The sequence below is a fragment of the Phyllostomus discolor genome, chromosome 11 (genome assembly GCF_004126475.2).
Source record: "Phyllostomus discolor isolate MPI-MPIP mPhyDis1 chromosome 11, mPhyDis1.pri.v3, whole genome shotgun sequence".
NCBI classification, from domain to species: domain Eukaryota; kingdom Metazoa; phylum Chordata; class Mammalia; order Chiroptera; family Phyllostomidae; genus Phyllostomus; species Phyllostomus discolor.
In genome coordinates, this window is record NC_040913.2 from 53392995 (window position 1) to 53415473 (window position 22479).

General features: G+C 40.0%; 1 protein-coding gene and 1 non-coding gene across 3 annotated transcripts in view; both read left to right on the forward strand.

Moving 5' to 3' along the window:
* Positions 1–14185: 14185 nt before the first annotated feature.
* Positions 14186–22479, forward strand: part of UBAC2 (UBA domain containing 2) — a 253828-nt gene continuing 245534 nt past the window's right edge. Inside the window, exon 1 of one of the 2 annotated variants that reach the window (XM_028526383.2) lies at positions 14186–14343. In XM_028526383.2, coding sequence (XP_028382184.1) covers positions 14313–14343 — 31 coding nt within the window. In that variant the 5' untranslated portion in view covers positions 14186–14312. The remainder of the gene's footprint in view (positions 14344–22479) is intronic. The other variant, XM_028526382.2, reaches the window with a different exon arrangement.
* On the forward strand, positions 15626–15847 carry LOC114509051. Its single transcript, XR_003685606.1, has one exon. It is a non-coding gene; the product is annotated as a small nucleolar RNA U3 (small nucleolar RNA).

Genomic DNA, 22479 nt, shown 5'->3' on the forward strand with positions numbered 1-22479 from the left:
TAAGTAAATGGGAGATAAGATACAAATCTCCTATGTAGAAAAATTCCAAATAATTAATATAGATACTCTGCCCTCACAGAGGTGGAGCATAACTTACCCCTCAGGTATAGGTTGCACATACTGGCTTCCTTCCAAAGAGAATAAAAGGGGGAACTTAATTTTACAGGAGAGAAATCTGACTAACACTACTTCAGCCACATAATCAAAGTCAACACAAGCTGCGATGAGTCAGGTTCATAGTATGTACACTTGATATTATGTAATGAAAATGGCATTTTACCTCTGTGGTCTTCCAACTGTCCATAACCTCATTCATATGATAAGAAAAACATCAGACAAGTTTCAAAATCCTCTACAAAATCTACAAAATACCTGGCCAGTACTCCTCAAAACTCTCAAGGTCATCGAAAACAAGAAAAGTCTGAAAAATTGTCCCAGCCAAGAGGATGCTAGAGACATGACAACTAAGTGTATAGTGGCATTCAAAGTGGGATATTGAAATAGAAAGAGGACAACAGGTAAAAACTAAGGAAATCTGAATCAAGTATGGACTTTAGTTAATAATATCGAATCAATATTGGTTTCTTAATTGACAAGTATAGTTACATAAAATGTTGATAATGGGAAAAACTAGAGATATGGTTTATGGAAATTCTTTGTACTACCTTAGTTTTTCTGCAAGTTGAAAGCTTTTCAAAAAATTAGAGTTTACTAAAAATGTTTGATTTTTAAAAAATGCAAATTTCTGAGCCTCCCCTCAGAATCCCAGGTAATGAGCCTCATGATTCCAATTTCAATAAGCATCTTAGTAGTTTTGTGCACACCACAGTCTAAAAAACCATGTCTTTGAAAATTTCTGCTCAGAGACATAGAGACTCCAGTGGTTTGGGCTCATGTCATTATGTTGCACAACTACAGAGACACTGTTGATAATGTGTTCAATTTACAATGTGAATGGCACCCCATGAAGCTGTGGAGTGGGCCTTCTTGCAGTACTATTTTGATCGGTCTACATATGTCAATATGAACAAATATCTAACAATGGGAAATTCCTCATGAAAGTCCAAAGCTCTGGGCTGCATTTCTATATCCCCTAGTACCTCAAGGCATTCTGGCTTAGAGCTTAGAAGTGGCTCAACTCTTCAGATGGGTTGTGGGCTACTCAGTTCAACACATTCTCTACCACTCCCTAAGTCCCTAACACTTTAGGGGCTGTTATTATGCCTGTATTGTTGACTTTTTATAGAAAAAAAAGTAGTTCTTTGTATCTGGGTCACTATCAAAAGGGGGAAAATTAAAGATTAATCAAGTGATCCTGTGTTTTTTAAAATTGGAGAAAACATTTATTTGTGTAAGTGGAGAGTATTACTATATAATTAACATGTCAGCTAAGTGTGTTTGCTGACTGCTTACAACCAGCTTGCTTCCCTCAGTGACAGCTCTTGTGGACATTTGAGTGTGTCAGGTCCCATCTGAACCTCAGGCCAATAAGAGAAGCTGCAGTGATAAACAAACTAAATGTGGATTCTGCACGAAGAAGGAGGAGAGAGAATGAGTCTTCTCTCCCCTGTGCTTTAGCATAGCCTGGGAACACCATGGAAAGCATAGCTCAATTCCCCAAAGAATCAGGATCTGGTGGAACTAAGCCAGAACCTGCATCCCCATATCCTTTATCAAATTGCATGTTCACACTCCTGGTTCTTTATTTCAAATCATTATTTAAGAAACAAACTGTCTCATTACTGTTCTGACACAAACAGAGACTTGATTTTGAGAACTGTTTTAGCCTTTTTACAAATGTTCAGAGTTAATTATTAAAATGGTAATAATAATAATAGCAAGAACTTACTATGAGCAAAATTTGTTCTTAGTGTCTTTTTTTTTAAAAAGCGAATTAACTGATTTAAGGCTGAGAAGACCCCTAGAGGTAGGTATTATTAATGTTACCACCATTTTCAGTCTACAGATGAGGAAATGAGGTATGGAGGAACTATGCAGACCTACTTGGAGGTCTACACTATTTGAGAACCAAGCTGGGATTTGAAGCCAGGCTCTAGGCTCTGAGCACTTTACTGCTACACTACACTACCCTGGCTCTCCCAAGAAGTTGAACAACTGTCAAGAGTTGTTTAATTCTTACAATATGTCAATGTGCCATAAAAAACACAGAAGACATAATTACCTATTTATATTTTATGTACACAGCACATTTTTGCTCACATTTTATGATAACAAATATAACATATGATAATAGTATATATATCATTTAAAAAACCAGAATTATTGATAAAGACCCTGGCTTGTTGATAATTGATATGATGGGCTGTTAGCTAGAATAACCTAATTGGGGAAAGTGTTCTGTTGTGAATTTGCTTGAAATAATTTTTTAAATGATAATTTTTAAAATCTAAGTGGATTGTTTTCCTTATCAATCCAACTCTTGAGCTTATTGACAGATTGTGTCTGTGTCTCTTTTCCTTACCTTTAGGAAATCTGGAGTGAGAGATTCAACCTGGTCAATTATTATCACAAATATATCATGATTAATGATGTTTAATGTCTCTATTTTATGTGTAAAAATCTCATATACCACTTAAACTCCATGGTCTAAGAATAATATGGAAAACTGGAGAGAATTCAGAAAAGAATAAAAATGATAAAATGGTTGAAAAGGTACAAAAACATTTAATCTGGAGACAAGAAGCTGAAAGTATTTGAAAAATCATTTCAAAGAATATAACACATCAGGAGGATACTGGTTAACATTATCACACAGAGCAACAGAAAGAGAACATAATAGGGGCATGAGCACCAGAGATCAGGGTTATATTTTTGTTGAAAGAATGGTAGAAGCACAAAGGCAGTGGTTTATTAAATGATACTCAGCCAGATGGACATATAAAATCATAAAGACTGTCCAAGGTCAGTGTCTAGATCCCACCACTATTGTGGGTGTTCTTTCCTCTCTGGAGTCTGGCTCCCTTGTGCAGGGTCCACCTGAGTCCTAATCTGTTGGCCTGGCATATTTGCACAGGGTAAACTTCCTTGGCCTGCATTTGAGGACAGACTGCTATCAGCTGGTTCAGAAAATCCAGGAAGAATATATGTTACTTCCATATATTTTTGGCTACTGATGGGGCACATGTTGCTGAATAATTCCCTTATATGAAATAAATAAATACTCCAATCCTAGCAGGTGTAAGGATATAAATAATTGCCAAATCAGAACAATCATCTCATTTTTTAATGAATCTCAGTTTTTATACATATATCATTGGAACAACACAAAGTAGAATGTTAAATCCCCCTGTTTATGCAGTTCTACCAGCAGACTTCCTGAGACTGTCCCATAACATAATTTATTTTACTATGGTTTTAGAAACCCTTTGTCCATACTTGGTAGGGGAGGGGAAATAGGTGAGAGAAGGGAATAAATGGAGATGGAGTTGTCTTAAAATGTACCTGGGATTTATTTTAATCAGATATGGTATGATGAGAGACATGAAGACAACTGCCTTTGAAGAAGAGTTTGTTACCTACATTTCCTAAGAGGAGGAAGCAGGTCAGGCCACACAGGGACACATGGAGAAGCACCAGGGTCAGTCAGGAGGCAGAAGTGAGGTGAGAGGATGGCTCAGAGCCTCACTGTGGTTTCTTCAGGATTGAATAAGCAAGAAAGAGTAGAAAATTTAAGCAAGTTATGGATTAAATAGTTTGAATAATGTCCATAGGCTCTGAGCTAAAAGGGTGGTCTCTAGTTGTCTTGGACTTGGCCCTGGGTGATGTAGGGAAGGGGGATATTGCCTTGGTGTTTGAGAGTTAGATAAAGGATTTTAGGAGGGAGTTGGGGACATGGACCCTGGATTGATTGGTTTGTATAAGAAAGGCATGTTCACAGTTAAGTTGTTTACTATCTGTAGGAATTAGCTAGCCCTGCAGTCTCTTTAGTCCCCAGTACATATATCAAAGCACCATAAAGTATAGAAAATAAAAATATGACTAATACAGGGGTCTCATATTCCAGAACTAGATCTGAATGACCAATATGAAAGGCTGAGGGCAAGTCTAGTCAGGCAGGCTGCACACACAATCTGGGAAGTGGTACAACTGGCAACAGGGGGTGCCTGTCAGAGCATGTGATAATGGGACTGATCATAGAGCATGAGGGTAGCCACAAGCATACTCTATTTGGAGAGCCAAGAAGACAGGGAGCATCTGTCTACAAGGGAGAGGATGAATCTGACATTCCCAGGCAGGTTGTTCGTCCTTGGAAGGGGGTGAGATGGTGTATAAAGTTCTCCAGAAAAATAGAATAAAAATGTATAAGCATATATCTATTCATATGTTTATTTATCTCTCCATATATATCTATCTATAGATAAATTTGTATGTATTTGGCTTATGTGATTATGGGGGCTGGCAGTCCAAAATCTGCAGGGTAGACCAGCAGGCTGAAGATTAGGGGAAGAGTTAAAGTTGCAGTTTGATTCTGATGGCTGTCTAGTGGCAGAATGCCCTCTTCATCAGTGAATGGTAGCCCTAGGACTTCAGCTGATTGGATGAGGACCCCTTTACTGTTATAGAGGATTGTCTTAACCCCTTGGGTGCTTGGGCTTCTTTAACAAAAATACCATAGACTTGGTGACTTAAACAACAGAAGTGTATTTCTCATAGTTCTGAAGGCTAGGAGGTTAAAAATCAAGATGCTAGCTTTATACCTATAGATACTCTGTTTAGACTGCTGGGAATGGTCTGAGGGTGGAGAACAGGAGAAACTGCCATGGAAGATAGCACATTGCCCAGGGCCATGGAGAGATAGCACCAGATCTGGGGGACAGGGCCACATTGCTTATGTAACTGAGCCCATGCTTCCCTGCTGTTGGGCAAGATGGCAACAGGAGGAAGTTCTTACACTGAGCACAAGCATGGCTAGCAAAATAATTGAATAAGAGGGAAAAATGCCCCCCTACCCTCTCTGGTACCAGATTGGGGGTTGGACCAGGGGAAGATAGACACATGTGCAGTAGAAGTTAAAATGATGGCAGGGGGTGCTGCTGGACCAAAGAGGCTTATCAGTATAGTCAAGGGAAAGAAAGAATTGGTTGGCAAGTGGACCCACCCAAAGTATGTGAACATTTAGTTAGTTAACTGGTCATTCTGAGAAAGCACCTGGTCCATCCCACATTGGAAACTAATATAAACCCAGGAGAACTAAGAAATCGCTCTATGGCTCATGATTTGTCACTCAGGACCTGTGCTCAGACAGTGTACTGGTCTGTTCCCTCCAAAGGCCATGTGACCTTTGTAGTCACATGGCCTATGGCCTCCAGGAGGGAGTCTCTCTCTCTTTTGCTGACCTAATGAAGCATTTGCCAGTGCCTGTGTTCACTCTCTGGCCCGGGACCATGGGACCTTGAGGTCCTAGAAGTCACATGGCCAGTGGCGAGCACTGACACACACAGCCTCCAGGAGAAAGCCTGAAGCCATAAAGCTGTGGGAACAAGCTAATCTACCTGGATGACTGCTTAGAAGTCACCTTGGGTTCCAAAGGATGGTACTTTAAAAATAGAGCAGAAGTTCTGGGCATTGCCTTTTGTTTTGGTCTTGCTGAGGATAGCTGGGTTTTGTCTGGATTTTACAGAAGAGATGAGCTTTGAGGTGAGAAGTACTAAATCATTCAGCATTCAAATAAAAACATGGTTCCTTTCTCATTAGCCTCTGCTTTTAGAGTTTGCCTTTTGGTGCAGCAGGCAGATGAACCCCACTTTAGTTCAGTAAGCTAATTTGGTTCCTGGTGAGACTCCTCTTCTTGGTTTGCAGATGGACCACTTGCTATGTCCTTATGTGGTATCGAAAGAGGTCATTTCTCTTGTGTCTGTTTTTATAAGGGCATTAATCCCACTCATGAGGGCTCATGACCTCATTACCTCCCAGAGTTTTCACCTCTAAACCCTATCACACTGGGGATTTCGGCTTCAACATAAGGATCTGGAGTGGAGACATATTCAGTCCATTGCAGGAGTAATCTACTTTACCTAAAGTCTACTGATTTAAATGTTAACCTCATCTAAAAATACCTTTACAGCATCATCCAGCAACATCTGGGTATCATGGACTAGCCAAGTTAACACATAAAATTTACTACCACAGAGTGGAGTATAACTGTAAGTAAAAGAAATCTAGGAGCACAGGAAATGCACTCCTTATTCTTTGGGGCATGAAGTAGACACTGGATCTCTGGAAAATCTAAAGCACATCCAACCGTTAAATGTGGGGGAAGCAGCAAATGTGGCTTGATACTTCATTTCTTCATTCAACTTATTTAATACATAAACAATCACATGCTAAGGCTCTGGGATACAAAGATAAGAGATAGGCCCTGCCTATCAGCAGTAGTTGATACTGCCTACTACAAGCAGTAGTTGAGCAGAGAAGATAAGCAATTAGTACACAATGACCATGATGTAGTGTGTACTTGTGGTGACAGAGGAAAATCCAAGGGCAAAAGGAGCCCAGTGGCATACAGTTCAGCCACCATCACACAGCAGTGACTGGAACTCTCAAATTCCTCTCACCTAACATCAGAATTGGTCCTAGTAACTGGACCATAGGTTCATCTGCTGAGGAAGATTAAGGTAAACTATGACTATGGAGAAATATTGGTGCCAAAGGCTAGGGCCATGTAAGTGAAATAGTGATCATTTTTCCTTATGCTGAACAAATCCAAAACAACAGCCTTAACTTAAGGCAATTTTGGATTTGGTGGACATTACAGGTGAAAACATTTTACCAGTGTAGATTTTTACTTCAAGATCTTATCATTGCACACGTGGCATATAAGATCAAAAACATTGTCACCTTTGGAACAATAGGATTTCTATAAAGTGTTTGGTGAGCTGTGGCTGTGTGGTTACTGGGCAGAAGCAAAATATTAGCATAGCTTTCACCCAGGAAGAAATTAGGGAGGAAAGGAGAAACAGATGAATAGTAGATGGAATAAGAAATTTAAAAATGTGAATTAAAGAGAGAAGCTGAGTGTTTCCTAGTGTAGCCATAAAAACTATACAAACTGGGTGGTTTAAAACAACAGCTATTTAGTGTCTCACAGTTCTGGAGGCTAGCCGTTCAAAATCAAGGGAGCTGGGCTGTACTTCCTCTGAAAGCTGTAAGGGTAAGATCCTTCCTTGCTTCTTCCTGCTTTGGGTGTTTTGCTGACTATCCGTGGTGTTCCTTGGCTTGCAGATGCAGCACTTTAATCTCTGACCTCATTGTCATATGGTGTTGTCCCTCTGTCTGTATCAGTCTCTTCTCCTTATAAGGACTTTGGTCATGTTGGACTTAGATCCCATCTGATTTCATCATGACCTATCTTAACTAATTACATTTATTAGCAAATAAGATTACATTCTTAGGTACCAGGCATTAGGACTTCAATATACATTTTTGGGGTACACAGTTCAACTCATAACACTGAAAGTACTGAAGATGTAGGTAAAAGAGAGTCCTGGGCTTAGTTTTCCATAAAAAAACCCAACAAAATCTAAAATCAGTAAGCAAAATTAAATGGCATATGATGGTTAGTTAGTTTTTAATACTTTACTTTGTATTTTAAGCTTATCTTCTAAAATATAGGAAATATTTTTGTGTATTTTATTCACTAGATGCTGTGGTAATGACACTTTTTCTGAGTATGAATATTTTAATTGCATTTCTATTGATTTTAAAATGATAGTGTCATTACTTCAAATAAGAGTGATAAGGAAATTCTTACACAATATTTTTATAATTATCTCATAAGGAGAAATAAATTATGAAATGAATTTTAACAGATGCTAACTAGACTTATTGTGGTGAGCATTTCACAATGTATACAAATATTTAATCATTATTTCACATACCTGAAACTAATATAATGTTATGTGTTGATTATACCTCAAAAAAGGATGAAATGAATATGTTTTGTTTTTGAACATTATGTTGAATACATGAATTCAAATCAATGTGCTACTGGTCAGCATGACCTGGCTACAAAGAAGGATAAACAAGATTAAGCATTTGAGCCAATAATGATTCTCCCATCTCTAAGTAGGTCTTAAAAGTAAGCAAGTGAGAGATAAGGTACCAGTTCTGCTGAAACAATCTGGGGGGAAGTAATCTATGGGCATGGCCTTGCTCTGATGAATAGGAAGAGGCTGGGCAGTTCCATTAGTGGACATATCTTGGTCAAGGGATAAAATTATGATGTTTGGTGTATCCTTCCTGTTTTAATGATGCCGTGAAATCCAGCTTGCACCTTGGCAACAATCCAGAGCTGCCAGGTCATGATACAAGAGAAGTCACTTATGTAGCATCAGTCGCTAGCCACATTCATCAAAAGGAGGAAATGCTGGCCCCACAAAGATGTCCTGCCCTGGGACCAGGTGTACGAGGATAGGAGGAAGTGGCAATTTGGACTCCCTTCCGTTCAATTTCAGCAGATGCTGCCGGGGTCCCACGCATATCCTCTTCACTGACCACCCCCTTGGAGGTCACCTAGCTCTTCAGAGGACAATTGTTATATGACTACCCCTCTGCCTGAGGGCTTTCTCTGGATGTGGAGTGCTTGGCCCACACATGCAGCAGTGCAGGGGTGGGGTTATAAGTCCTAGAAGCAACCCTTATTCAATGAGTAAAGGAAGTTGCTAGGCAAATAGCCCATCTTCCATGCCCATTGGTGAGATAGTTCCGAGGTGTGTTCTGCTCAGGCTCTCTGAGGGACTCTAGTAGAGTTTAATTCTAGGTGCCCACAGCTGTAACCCACTCATTACTGACTGCCCTCTTCCCTATCTCACTTTCCTAGTTGAGATTTGCACCCAAATCTTTGTTATAAGGTTGGCTTTGGGGGATATTATACAATATCTCCTTTCATGTGGCCTATTGGATTTGTTTAAACAATATAGATGGGCTAGGAAATGAAGAATGTAATATTGACACACCACAATGGAAGACTAGGTAGGAATCCATTCCACTTTCATTACTGCAATGTAGTATAAGCAAGATCTTGTCCATTTGATCAAAATTACTCTTGGGAAAGAAAATGAATAAGGAAAAGAATAATTCTATTTGTGTACAATTATAAATATTCTAAACAATAATGTTATGGAATATGTATGGCCATGTTGAGATAATTAAAAGCTTCTGTGTCTCCTTTTTATAAGTCATATCCCTAAAAACAAGGTATAAGGAAATGTCTGATATATCTGATACATAATTATAAAGATCACCTAAGATTGTATTGCCCTTATTCTCATTAGGGTATTCAGAACTCAAATTATAGTTTGTCAAATGTATGCATAACATAAATGACATATCTAGTCAAATGGTTCTCATCCTAGGAGACCTAATTCTCCTTTTTATAACAAATGTTCTGTAATTCTGACTTTAATATCTTAAATGAAACTCAAGGAAAACATGCTATACATAATTTGAATAATCAATATAACATCCTTACTTTGATATAAAGAAACAAAATACATTTAACTGAAAATAATATTTACATACTCTGATCTGTAGGTGTTTGGACTACACTAGGAGACAATGTTTGCATTCACTTATAAATATACTACCTTCTATATAAGAGAAAAAGGAAGATCCGAAGTGACGACACACAGGAAGTATAGAAAAATGGAACAGCAGAATAAAAGCTAGTATAAGATGAGTGAGTACATATGTGGTACCAATATACCAAACATATTTGTATGCAACATGAGAAAGAGAAGTAACCTTGATTTAGCCTCCAAGAAAGAGCAGACGGTCAGGGTGGAGAAGATGAGGAAGTGTGATTGTCTCATAAATGTGAGAGGCTCTAGATGAGTGGCTTAAAAATAATTCTGCATGTTTTGAAGGGGTAGTGATGAAGTTTGACAGAAAACTGATCTCTTCTGAAATCTCACCATGTTAGAGCATGTGTTCCATCTGTAGAATGTAAGCCCTGGAGACCACATCCTTTGATATGTGATGGGAAACAGATGAATCAGAAAAAAAAAAAAAAAGCTCTACAGAAATGATGTGGTGGACTTCTAAGGTGGGTAGTGGAGGGAGACTGAAAAAAAAAAAGCAAACCAACCCCATCACTTCTCTAAAAAAATCCCCAAACCGTAATTTCCATATGCAATTTTCTCAGCACAGCTTTCTTATTATGCTACAAAAACCATAGGCAGGGTGGTGTAGGCGATACTGTCAGTGCCCTGTTCTCAGTCCAGGGCATAGTTCCCAGCTGCAGCTCTTTGCCTACAGTATTGCCCTGTCTCCAGAGCCTCTGCCCACTCACATGGGGGGGCCAAAAGTGATGGGAAATCACACTGCTTAGGGGTAGCCCTCACTGACTGATGGGAATTAATGGATTAAATACCCCAGCTGCCTTGCCATCTGGTGGGATGACTCTGGGGCACTGGCTTCAGTTACTCAGAGCTAATTTGTTTGATGGTTCATCTCTACAGTCGTCCATCGTTCCTTTCCCTGTCTCACTTCCCCATTCTCACACTGGTCTTTCTTAGGACCACTCCCAGAAAACTTAAAACTTTGTGTCAGAGTCTGCTCTTAAGAAGACCCAAACGAAAATATATGATGATGAGCTAAAATATTTTTAAAATTTTGATTGATGAGATTTAATGAGGTTCTGATTCTGATAAAAGAAATCACAAATGTTCTGTTGCATTTTCTTGGTTTTGCAGAAATTGTTGCTCCACTGCACTGAAATCCTTTTAACCTAAATATGTAGTTGAAAATACTATAATAACTAGCTTTCATGTTAAAGAAGGACAAATGAAAGCCTTAGCTGAATCCAAAACTTTTTGTAATTAAATTGAATGATACATTTGTCTCGCAAATCATGTTTTATCTCAATTAACATTTCCTGTAAACATTGGCTAATATGTTGCATAATTTTCAAGTGTATTAATCACCTAGTCTGATATCATACATTCACACTGATCTTTAGAACTAATCATTGTATGTTTTTAAATAGCATCAAAATTTGCAATATAATTCAAAACCAATAATTTATACCTAGTTTTATCTGCCATAGATGAGAGAAATGTGAAAATTTGGGGTAAGAAAGTTCTTAAAATGATGTGTGTGGAAAAATCTCATGATAATTCTTCTTTAATAATATCAATTTCTTTTGCTTGAAATTTAGAGAGTTCATTTAGCACTGGTTGGTGTGGCTTGGTGCCAGACTGAGCACTGGCCTGCAAATCAAAAAGTCGCTGGTTTGATTCCCAGTCAGGGCACATGCCTGGGTTGGGGGCCAGGTCCCCAGTAGGGGGCATGTGAGAGGCAACCACACACTGATGTTTCTCTCCCTCTCTCTCCCCACTCCCTTCCTTCTCTCTCTAAAAGTAAATAAATAAAATCTTTAAAATAAAAATGAAGACTTCATTTAATAATTCTGATACATATGAAGTATGTGTCAAGTCCATTCATAATATTTTATATCACTATTTAATTTTTTATTGATTGAACAAATATTACATGTAATATTAAATAATACATTAAATATTTTAAAATTATTTTATTTGTAATATTAACTTCCATATGTAGGATAAGGCAAACTCCTTTTAAAGTCACAAATATTACAAAATAATCTTTTTAAAAAATATATTTTATTGATTATGCTATTACAGTTGTCCCAATTTTTCCCCTTTGCCCACTTCTACCTGATTGCTCTAAAAGGTTGCTGATAGACTTCCTGGGAATTTTGAAAGGGGCTCTTCAGCCAGAATGTGGAAAAGGATGTGGACTATATAAGCTTTAGTCACAATAGCTATCATCTGTTCAGAAATTGATATTTTGGAAGTTTGGAACTCTTAATTTTGTTTTGTTGTTGACCCCTTTCCTACTCAGTAATATTTTAGGAAAAATTCCAGCCTATCTCTGCTGTATGAAAGGAACACTTTGCTAAAGAAAGGGTAAAATACACAAGAAAGGCACTTGTCAAGTATGTTGGTCAGCAACCTTCTCCCAGGACTCACCTGTAGATTTTCCTTCTTGTGCCAAAAACCTTAGAAATGTGGTGTTTTATTATATTAAAGAAAGATAATGTCTTCACACCATGACTCAAAATGGGTTAGGATAAAACATTTTGTAGGACATTCCCTTTCTGCTAAGGGGTTGGCCTTTCAAGCTACTGCTATTACCTCAATATAGAAACCAGACTGAACAACACACAGCAAGACAGAGGATGATCCCTAGTAACTGACAAAATTAGTTCTCCATAATACAACCTAGAGAAAAGACAAGGTGGAAATATAGGCAAGGACAACAGAGATGGTAAGAGCTCTGAGACTGTATGATTAACATTGTGAGACAGGACAGTAAGAATCTAGGAAAATTCCAGGGCAATTGGAATGGGAAAACTGAGGCAAGAAAATTAAACAAAACTAAACAGTTTGAGCAAATTAGAGCCACCTAGTGAGTCATAAAAACTTATCTCTTCTGACCAAGGACACTCGAGAGTGAATGGTTTATACTTCTCCCTAACAAGAGAATACATAGATTAAATTTCCCTTGTCTGGGAGATAGAGAAAAAAGATCCAATTAATGTAATTTGTGCCAGCTAAACTCAAGGTAAGATGAAGTCAGGAGAATAAATAACGAAAAACTCATTAAAAGCCAGACAGACTCAAGATAAAAACAAAACAGTATAACAACCAAAGAATATTCCCAAAACCTTGTGTGCACTCGTTTTAATGCATCAGTATACTAAAAAATGCACCTGAAAAGCTAACAAATATTCTGCTGAACACTTCCTTTAAGATTCTCACCCACAGAAAAAAGATAAAAAGCCCCCAGAACATAGATGCAGCACAGGCTCACTCTAGAGCATGCCCTGCCCCTTCTTGAGCAGTGGCAGCTGGATCTGGGCTTACCCCTTGATCCTGTCTCCAGGGAATCTTCTTCCTCTGACTGCAGGTGAGCTAACAGCAGCCCCGTCTTGGCTCTCTCTTGTTACTTCTATCTACTCTAAGTCTTTCCTTTGTTTCACTGTCCTTGGCCTTAATGAACATACTATCAAAAATCACCTGAACTCATGCTGTGAAATCTTTCCTACACAAGTCAAGAACCCACCCACTATAGGCCAGCCTAAGGCAGACCTTATCTGGGCAGGCACCTTTCTGGTAGCAGTTGGATGAATTACACTAACGTGGGGTTTCTCAACTTCTGCACTGTTGGCGTTTTGGACAGGAGAATTCTTCATTGTGGGAGGCTACCCTGTGTACTGAAGAATATTTGCGGCATCCTTGGCCTTGGCCTCTGCCCATTAGAGGCCAGTAGCAGCCCTCTCTTGCAACACCAAAAATGTCTTCAAATATTGGTGGGATCCCTGTAGGCCCAAATTGCCTCCTCTTGAGAATCATAACACTAGTGCTTTTCAAACACTAATGTGCATACAAATCAGCTGGGGCGTGGGGTGGGCTTGTTAAATGCTGATTTAATAGGATTGCGGTAGTTTCTGGCACTGTCTGGTCCAAACAAGATCCCAGATGAAGCCCCTACTGCCCATCCAAAGACATCACCTGCTTCTTAGAAAACTACAGCTTCCTACCAGTCGATGTGCAAAGGTCCTCAGAGAAGAAAGTAGATGTGTACACTCAAGGTTTGAATCACTGAAAATACTTTCCAGCAGGGTCTGCATAACCTATTATCATGCCATTAAGTGTTAAGAATGTTTGCAGAACTGAATACACATAAATGAAAAGTTTTTTCTAAACTTCACAGCACTCTGTGAACTCCTATTACAGCAGTTCTCAAATCTATTGGGCTTGAGATCCATTTAACACTTAAAAATAATTGATAACTGTTAAGAGCTTTTGGGGAACGCCCCAAAAGACTGAGCGAGCGTGGAACCCCTCGGGCGTCCACTCCACGTGGAGGGTAGAGGTCGCGAGGAACGCTACTCCGCCGGCATTCGAGAAGAATCTGCGTTCCACGCAGGCAGAGCTGAGCACTAGTGTGCCGCTCGCAGGAGTTAGACCTTTGATCCTCCTATGCCATCCCAGTGTTCTGTGAAGGGCGCCCGTGGCCGTTGGTGAAGGAGGCAGAGGTAGATAGTCCCGGTGCGGACGCACTTCCTTTTCCATGCAGGAAGGGAGGGGGAGGACAGAGCGTTGGCCCAAAGACCGCGCATGCGCTTTTCGCAGACGGACCCTGAAGAGGAATCCAGTGCTACATTCACCGCCCCGCCGGAAGTGCGCCTGCGCGGTCTCTGGTTCCTCCATCTGTGCTTCCCCTCCCCCTAGTCGCCCCGCGGGGGCTCCGGGCCAGGCGGAACCATGTTCTGCAGCACCGGCTCCAGTGGGCTTTGTGAGTACCGGCCGCTGCTATCCCGGCTGTCCCCCACACGGTACCCTGCGTACCTCCTTGAGAAGGCTGGAGGCAGCGGGGGCCCTTGTGGTTGCTGGAGGTTTGGGGGCCAATCCTTCATCCTGGCGCCTGCACCTTGGTGGTTCCTGCCCTTTGAGGGCAGAGATTTTGTCCCGCCGCCAGCCCAGGCCTCCCACCTATGAGCCCCAGGTGCCCCGGGGACTGCAGCAGGTCGGTTGGGCAGTTAGGGTCAGACTGGGTGCCCTGGTGATCTTCGGCCCGGCCCGTTGTCCTCAGCAGTGCGCGTGTCAGGCTAAAAGAAGAGGCTGCCCCCTTCCTTGTCTCGGTGCTTCATTCATGTAGGCAAAAGAGGGAACAAGTGACACATTCCTAGATGTAAATTCCAGCCTCTGGTTCAGGAGCTGACCTTCGGGTTTTACGTAATTTCTGTCTTTCTCAGTCTCACAGAGTTTTTAGACAAACAAAAACTCTTTCAAGTACTTTTAAAGTGGAAGGAAGCTAGGCGGTCGTGTGGTAGGAAAGCGTGGACCTTAGGGCTGGATGTTGCTATGGTATTTTTTTACTTGAGTGTTAGCGGTGTTCAGCAGTCAGGGGGGCAGAGAAGTAGCTGTGGCCTCTTAAACTTTTTCTCACTACAATTGTTTAATTAACTTTGATAAGGCGGACTGTATGTTACCTGAATAACACTGAGATTAGACAGCAACACTGAACTGTTTGAACAGTTATAATTTTTCAGTTGCTAGTCACGGTTAGTACTTTCTATATACATGTGAAATTAGTCTTGCCAGAGTATAGGAGCAGTGGACTTTTCCAAATATTAAGGGTCTGTTGTGAATAGTAAGAATCTTTTTTTGAGAATATATGTCTTTGTGTGAGAGTTAGTATCAGAGCCACAGGCATAATTTTAAATCTTCATATCTCAACTTCTTAGGTTTTGAAGGGGGCTTAATATTTATGATCTTCCTTGTTTCATAATTAATTTGATCTATGGCATCTTTCAAGCATTGCTCTCGGAGTTACACTACAACTAAGTATTAAATGCTAGCTAATTGATTTTCCCCAAACTACCCTTTGGGTAAAGAACATTATGATTGTTGATGAAGGTAAGAGTCAGGAAGGTGATATGATTTTCCTGGGATCACACAGTGAGCTATATGCTGGTGGATACAAAATTAACAGTAGAATTCTTCAATTTTAGTTGTTCTTTCAGTATTTTGAGTTATCTTTCTTTACCAAAATGTATATAAAAGTTTAAAAAGGCAAGACTATAATTTCAGGGATCATTTCTATAGTTTGTTAGTAGAGAAGTTTCTCTGAACGTGTAGAGCACCTGAAACCATGAGGAAGAGATGGAGTGTTCTCTTCCTGAGTGCAAAGCTGGCTTTTGGTGTTGCTTCAGTAACTGCCATTTGCCATTCGCCAACTGCCATCGTTCTTTCTCTGTTTTGGGAGAGCAAGAAGGAGAGAACACTGTCTCAGTGGGAAAAAAAATTTAAAAAGGCAAGTGAAATCTGTCCTTGGTTACCATACTGTATTAGCTATTATACTGGCAAAGTATATACAAATTTGATACATGGTGACTCTGGGGAAAGTAATACTTGATAACCTGTGACACAAGATGGATGGGTATTGAATTCTAGGAATCATACTGCTGCCCAGAGAGAGGCCTAGGCTAGAGCTCCTTTAACTGTCTTGCCCTGTTTCTAAAATGAGTGTATTCACAGTGTAGGAGTTGATGGGATGGCCATTCCTCAGAAAACCATGTCTTATGTGCTTATTTAATAAACATTCTGGGCATCTACTATGGGCCAAACAGTGCTAGTTGCTGGGGAATGCAAGGTTAAACAAGTCTTGGTCTCAGTGTTTACAGTGCTCACGGTGGAGTTTAGGCACAATTTTTCTAGGAATGGTCTTTTGGCAAGTCTGGATGGGAGCCGTTACCCTGCTTTAAAATTTTTCTTTGCAAGCTTACCCACTAAGAGGGAAGTGATTTCCTTTAGTTAGAAGTGTGGCTCTTAAGTAAGTCAGAGTTCTGATACTGATTATGTATCCTGAGGAACAATAATCTGCCTACCCCTGCCCCCATGGGTGGTGAACAACATTCTCTTTTTGAGGGAAAAATCTCTGCCATTTTCTACCATCTGCATGTTTCCCACATTTTGTGACAAGCAGATAGTTGTATTTTAGTGTTACATTTGCTCCCCCAGTTCATTTATTCATTCATTCAGCAAGTGTCTGTCGAGTTCCTATATAAGCCACATGCTTTGTACAGAGGGTAAAATGATTAGCAGGATAATGGAGACCAACATTAAATAGGTTAATAAATAATGTGATTTCATGTAGTGTTAAGTGTTATGAAGAAAATAAAAGGGTAATGGCAGGGAGGGACAGGTTATAGTGGATGACTGCTTTAGCATTTGGGGTTAGGGAAGATAACTGGGATGGTCACCTCAATGGTGAGAAGCCAGTTATATCAGAGTTTGTTGGAAAACATACATATTGTAGAGAGGGAACTGCAAGCACAAAGACTCTGAAATAGACATAGCAAGTCATTTTCAAGGTACTAAAGATAGCCGGGGTCACCGGGACAATAAATTAGGGAAGAGCATTTTGATTTGCTTTCTCTCTTTTTTTAAATCCTCATCTGAGGAGATATTTATTGATTTTAGAAATAGAAGAAGGGAGGGAGAAACATTGATGTGAGAGGGAAATATTGATCGGTTGCCTCTTACACATGCCCTGGCCAGGGATTGAACCTGCAACCCAGGCGTGTGCCCTGACTGGGAATCAAACCAACAATCTCTTAGTTTACAGGGCAGTGCTCCAACCGACTGAGCTACAACAGCCAGGGCTGATTTGTTTTCTTGTTACAAATAAACTTCCCCGACTTCTTTGCTGTCTTTCACAATGACTGTGATCGCCAGACTCTTCATCCCCTCATGGTCTCCAATTTACAGCCCACTTCTGGCATCTTCCATATCCAGTCTGGAACCTGTAGTTAATTCCCTGGGTTCTGTTCTCATCAAGACTCTCAGAGACCTGGTGCTCCTGTTCTATACTTTTCTACCCAAACCCCAACCTGGCTTTAATGGATGGTGTCTAATCTGAGCTGAGTCATTGCCATGATTGCTCAGTTAATTTCTTGGATTTGGTCATCCCTCTATGCTCTTCCCCTTTCATCCCTGTCTTCAAGACTATTCCCAGTCTCTACCCATCTCACCCTTAACCCATCCAAAAAATAAGGGCTATCACCTGGGCATAGCATCTCACTAACTTGTTTATTCTCATATTTTAACAATTAAAGATGACTTCCCAATGTACATGATACTTGTGCTGAGTTCTGAGGGATAAGAGTTTGCCAGACATGCATACTCTGTTCCTCTCCTCTAATTTAAAAGAATGAAGCACGCTTCTCCTAAGGCTCACCCCAACCTATTCTTAATTTATTCTTTGTTGCCTTTTCTAGTGTCACTACTTTATTCTTACTTATGAGTGAATGAGCCTGACAGTTGGTTAAAGCTGATGCTTTCTATTTCAGTTGCTATAGTGGGATCTTCAGAAACTCCCAGAGTACTTCAGATTCTTTATTTATGGAAAGGAGATAATATTATCCATTGTCTTGGGTTGTTGTGAAGATTAAAGGAGTTAATATTTGCAAAGCTAATTAGACTTAAAATCTTTTAATTGGATTTTTCTTCTGCATCTTAAAAGTGCAGAAGCGTAATACTTGATTGGCCTGAACCTTCCCACTGTTGACCACTTTATTTCTTCTTTCAACCAAGCTTCTTGAAAGATGATCCTTACTTTTTTTCCTTTCTTTTTCTCTTTTGTCCTCTGTAGTCAATGAGCTATTTTTTGATGGTCACCCACTGTGGCATGGCTGTGTTCTTAGCTCACTTTTCAAGTTACTGGTTTAACAGTTGTTTGATGAACACTCCTCTAGGTGCTTGGAATTCAGTAATAAATAAACAAAAGGTACATTCAGGAAGCTGTAATCTTAGGTAATAGAAATTACAAAATACAGACTCATTTTAACAATAGAATATATCCAGTTCAGTATTTTAATCAACACTAAAGCTTTCACTCAAATGTAAGACTTTCTCCCAGTTAAGACTTCTCATTGGCGACCACCTATTATGAGAAAAGAGGATGTGATTGGCTTCTGCTCTTTTTGTATTTCCCCTCTGTGTCCTAGGATTTCCTGTTTCTGACCTTGTTGGCCTCTAGATTGGGTGGAGTGAGAGGAGGAAGGAATAGTGAGGAACTAAGATAGTTCTTATGTGGCTCCCTGAGCCTGGCACATGACTTTTTTAAAAATAATTTTTACTATTTTTAAAGTGAGGGGAAGGAAGGGAAAAAGAGAGAGAGAAACATCGATGAGAGAAAGAAACATTGATTGGTTGCCACTCGCACACAAACACACAATCTAGACCAGGAATCAAACCATTGACCTTTTGCTTTGTGGGATGACACCCAAGCAACTGATCCACACCAGTCAGGGCCTGCCACATGATTAAAGCTGACTCTGTCTTGTGGGCTCTTTAGAAGTTCTTGAGAGACTTGTATCCTGGCTGCTTCCCTGACGTGGAGGGATGCATCTCTATGCTTGGCTTTATTTGGTGACTCTTCCATAGCTCCTAGGAATGTAGATCCAACTAACGATTTCCTCCTCCTGGAATTCTTTGGCTTGCTTAAGGGACACTGTTGGACTGAACTAAAGGTGACACTTCTGTAGGCTCTTGCATGTGGCCCACATCTTTTCTGCTGGGATTGCTGATTTTTTCTTTGGTTGTACACTTTTATCTCAGTGGTCAACATGGCTTCTCCTTTGGAAATCCACTATACCCCACCTGAAGGGTCACATATTTAGCTTACTGAATAGGTTCATTGAGCGACCCACTCAGCTTGCTGTGAGGGTGTGGTTATACATCAAACACTTGGATAGTTCACTCCACAATGTCTTCTTCATAATGTCCTTTCTTTACAAAAGAGAACTTTTACTGTTCCATTTACTCTTTTTATAGTTATCCGCCTGAGAGGAGTCTGAATCATGTGACTGCTTTTGATTAGTTTTTTTAGTAAATTCTGAATTTTGGGTTGAACCTCCATTTGGTATACAATAATCATTGGTTCCTTAGTAGAAATTACAATTCCATTATCTTGTTTTATTGGGTTTCTGTTTTGGCAGCCAAGAGTCATTTGGCTGACCTCTTTAAAGGTGACTTTAGAATTTATCTATTTCTGCTCTCAATTTTATTCTTTGTTGCATTGAAGGATTAACAGTAGGCCAGGGTTGCCCAAGCAGTGCACAATTGCCTTTAATGATTGATTCTTGGATATTAGCTATTTCTATCATTTCTGAAAATTCTGAGGAGTATATCTTTGAAACTCTCAAGGAAATGCTATTTATTAAAGAAATAAACCTACACATATATGGTCAATTAATTTATGACAAAGGAGCCAAGAATGTACAATGAGGTAATGATAGTCTCTTTAATAGTGGTGTTGAGAATGGGCCTGTCATATGCAAACAATGAACTATACACAAACATTAACTTAAAATGAATTAAAGAGACTTCTGGCCAAGGTGGAGGTGTAGCTAGATACACTTTGCCTCCTTGCACAACCAAAAGAAGGATAACAACAAATTTAGAAAGAAAAAATAACCAGAACTGCCAGAAAATTGAACTGTATGTAAGTCTGACAACCAAGGAATTAAAGAAGAAACATTCATCCAAACTGCTAGGAGGGGCAGAGATGGACAGCTGGGGTGGAGGGGACTCAAGGCAAGGTGGTGGCTGTAGTACTGGGCAGTCCCACATTTGCGGGCAGATACACTAGGAGGAACAATTGGGGAGCGAGATAGAGCATGCAACCCAGGGTTCCAGCTCAGGGAAATAAAGCCTCAAAAACTCTGGCTGAAAAAAACTGGGGGGGTTGAGGCAGATGGAGAAACTCACAGCCTCACAGGAGACTTCATTGGAGAGACCCACAGGGTCCTAGAATGTACACAAACTCACCCACATGGGAATCAGCACCAGAAGGGCCCGATTTGCTTGTGGGTAGCAGGGAAAGTGACTGAAAGCCAGCTGAGAGCTGAGCAAGTGGCACTGTTCCCTCTTGGACCCCTCCCCCACATACAGCACCACAATGCAGCCAGATGGTTGCCCTGCCCTGGTGAATACCTAAGGCTCCACCTCTTGGTATGTAACAGGTGCACCATGAGGCAAAAAAATATGGCCCAAATGAAAGAACAGATCAAAGCTTCAGAAAAACATACAACCCAGCAATGAAGAGATAGCCAACCTATCAGATGCACAGTTCAAAACACTGGTAATCAGGACGCTCACAGAAATGGTAGAGTATGGTTGCAAAATAGAAAAAAAAGTGAAGGCTATGAAAAGTGAAATAAAGGAAAATGTACAGGGAACGAACAGTGAAGGGGAGGAAACTGGGACTGAAATCAACCATTTGGAGCAGAAGGAAGAAACATTCAACCAGAACAGAATGAAGGAGCAAGAATTTAAAAAAAACGAGAAGAGGCTCAGGAACCTCTGGGACACCTTTAAACATTCCAACACCCGAATCACAGGGATGCTAGAAGGAGAAGAGGAAGAGCAAGAAGTGGAAAGCTTATTTGAACAAAATAATGAAGGAGAACTTCCATAATCTGGCAAAGGAAATAGACTTCCAGGAAGTCCAGGAAGCTCAGAGAGTCCCAAGAAGTTGGACCCAAGAAAGCACCCACCAAGGCACATCATAATTACATTAGCTAAGATCAAAGATAAGGAGAGAATCTTAAAAGCAGCAATAGAGAAGGATACAGTAACCTACAAAGGAGTGCCCATAAGACTATCAGCTGATTTCTCAAAGAAACCTTACAGGCAAGAAGGGGCTGGAAAGAAGTATTCAAAGTCATGAAAGGTGAGGACCTATATCCCAGATGACTCTATCCAGCAAAGCTGTCATTTAGAATGGAAGGGCAAATAAAGTGCTTCCCAGATAAGGCGAAATTAACAGAGTTCATCATCACCAAGCCCTTATTATATAAAATGGTAAAGGGACTTACCTAAGAAAAATAAGACAAAAAATATGAACCATAAAATGACAACAAACTCACAACTCCGCAAATGAACCTTAAAAAAAAAAAAGGAGCTGAGCAAACAACTAGAACAGGAACAGAATCACAGAAATGGAGAACACATGGAGGGTTAGCAGTGGGGAGGGGAAGTGGGAGAATGGGGGAAAAGGTACAGGGAATAAGAAGCATAAATGGTAGGTAGAAAATAGACAGGGGGAGGTTAAGAATAGTATGGGAAATGGAGAAGCCAAAGAACTTAGTATGTAAGATGCCCCCGTGAACATGAATCAGGGGTAGGGAATGAGAATCAGATGGGGTGTATAGGGTGGAGGGGAGTAAAGGGGAGAAAAATTGGGACAACTATAATATAATCAATAAAACATTTTAAGAAGTCCCTACATGGCTGGATAATTTCTGGACTGACCTCATATGCAATTTTTATTTCTCAATTATACCATGATAAACTGCACAATATAAAGCTTCATTTAAAAATAAACTTAAAACAATCTTTAATGAAAAAAACTTAAGACCCTCATAGTACCAGTGTTCCACCAAAATACACTTGAAAAATGCTAGAAGAACTTACCTACAAGACATTCTGTATCAGACTGTATCTACTAAAATTCTATAGAATGTATTTTTAATGTAGCTTGATTTAGGGTGGTTCCACCTTCATTAATAGAACTGATAGTGAGACAAGTTCGGAAAAGTTGGAGAAGGGAAGAGAATAGGAAAATAATATGCAAAGAAAAATAACTATAGCTCATTAGCTACTGCAGAAAGATCCTAATCTGGACATCCAACACCTCCACTGAAAACAACACTTGGGTCTGATTTAGGTAGAAAAGCAGGGAAGAGGGGAAGCACATGAGTAAACAGCTGCAGCAGTCACAAGAGGAGGAATGAAAACCAACCTGCCAGGACACAGTAAAGCAGTTTCCAAAGACTGGAAAATAAGCTAAAGTGTTAACCTGAGCTATTACTTTCATAATTAGCCTATGAATATCCCAGTGGTCAAGAGAGATAAATGTAAA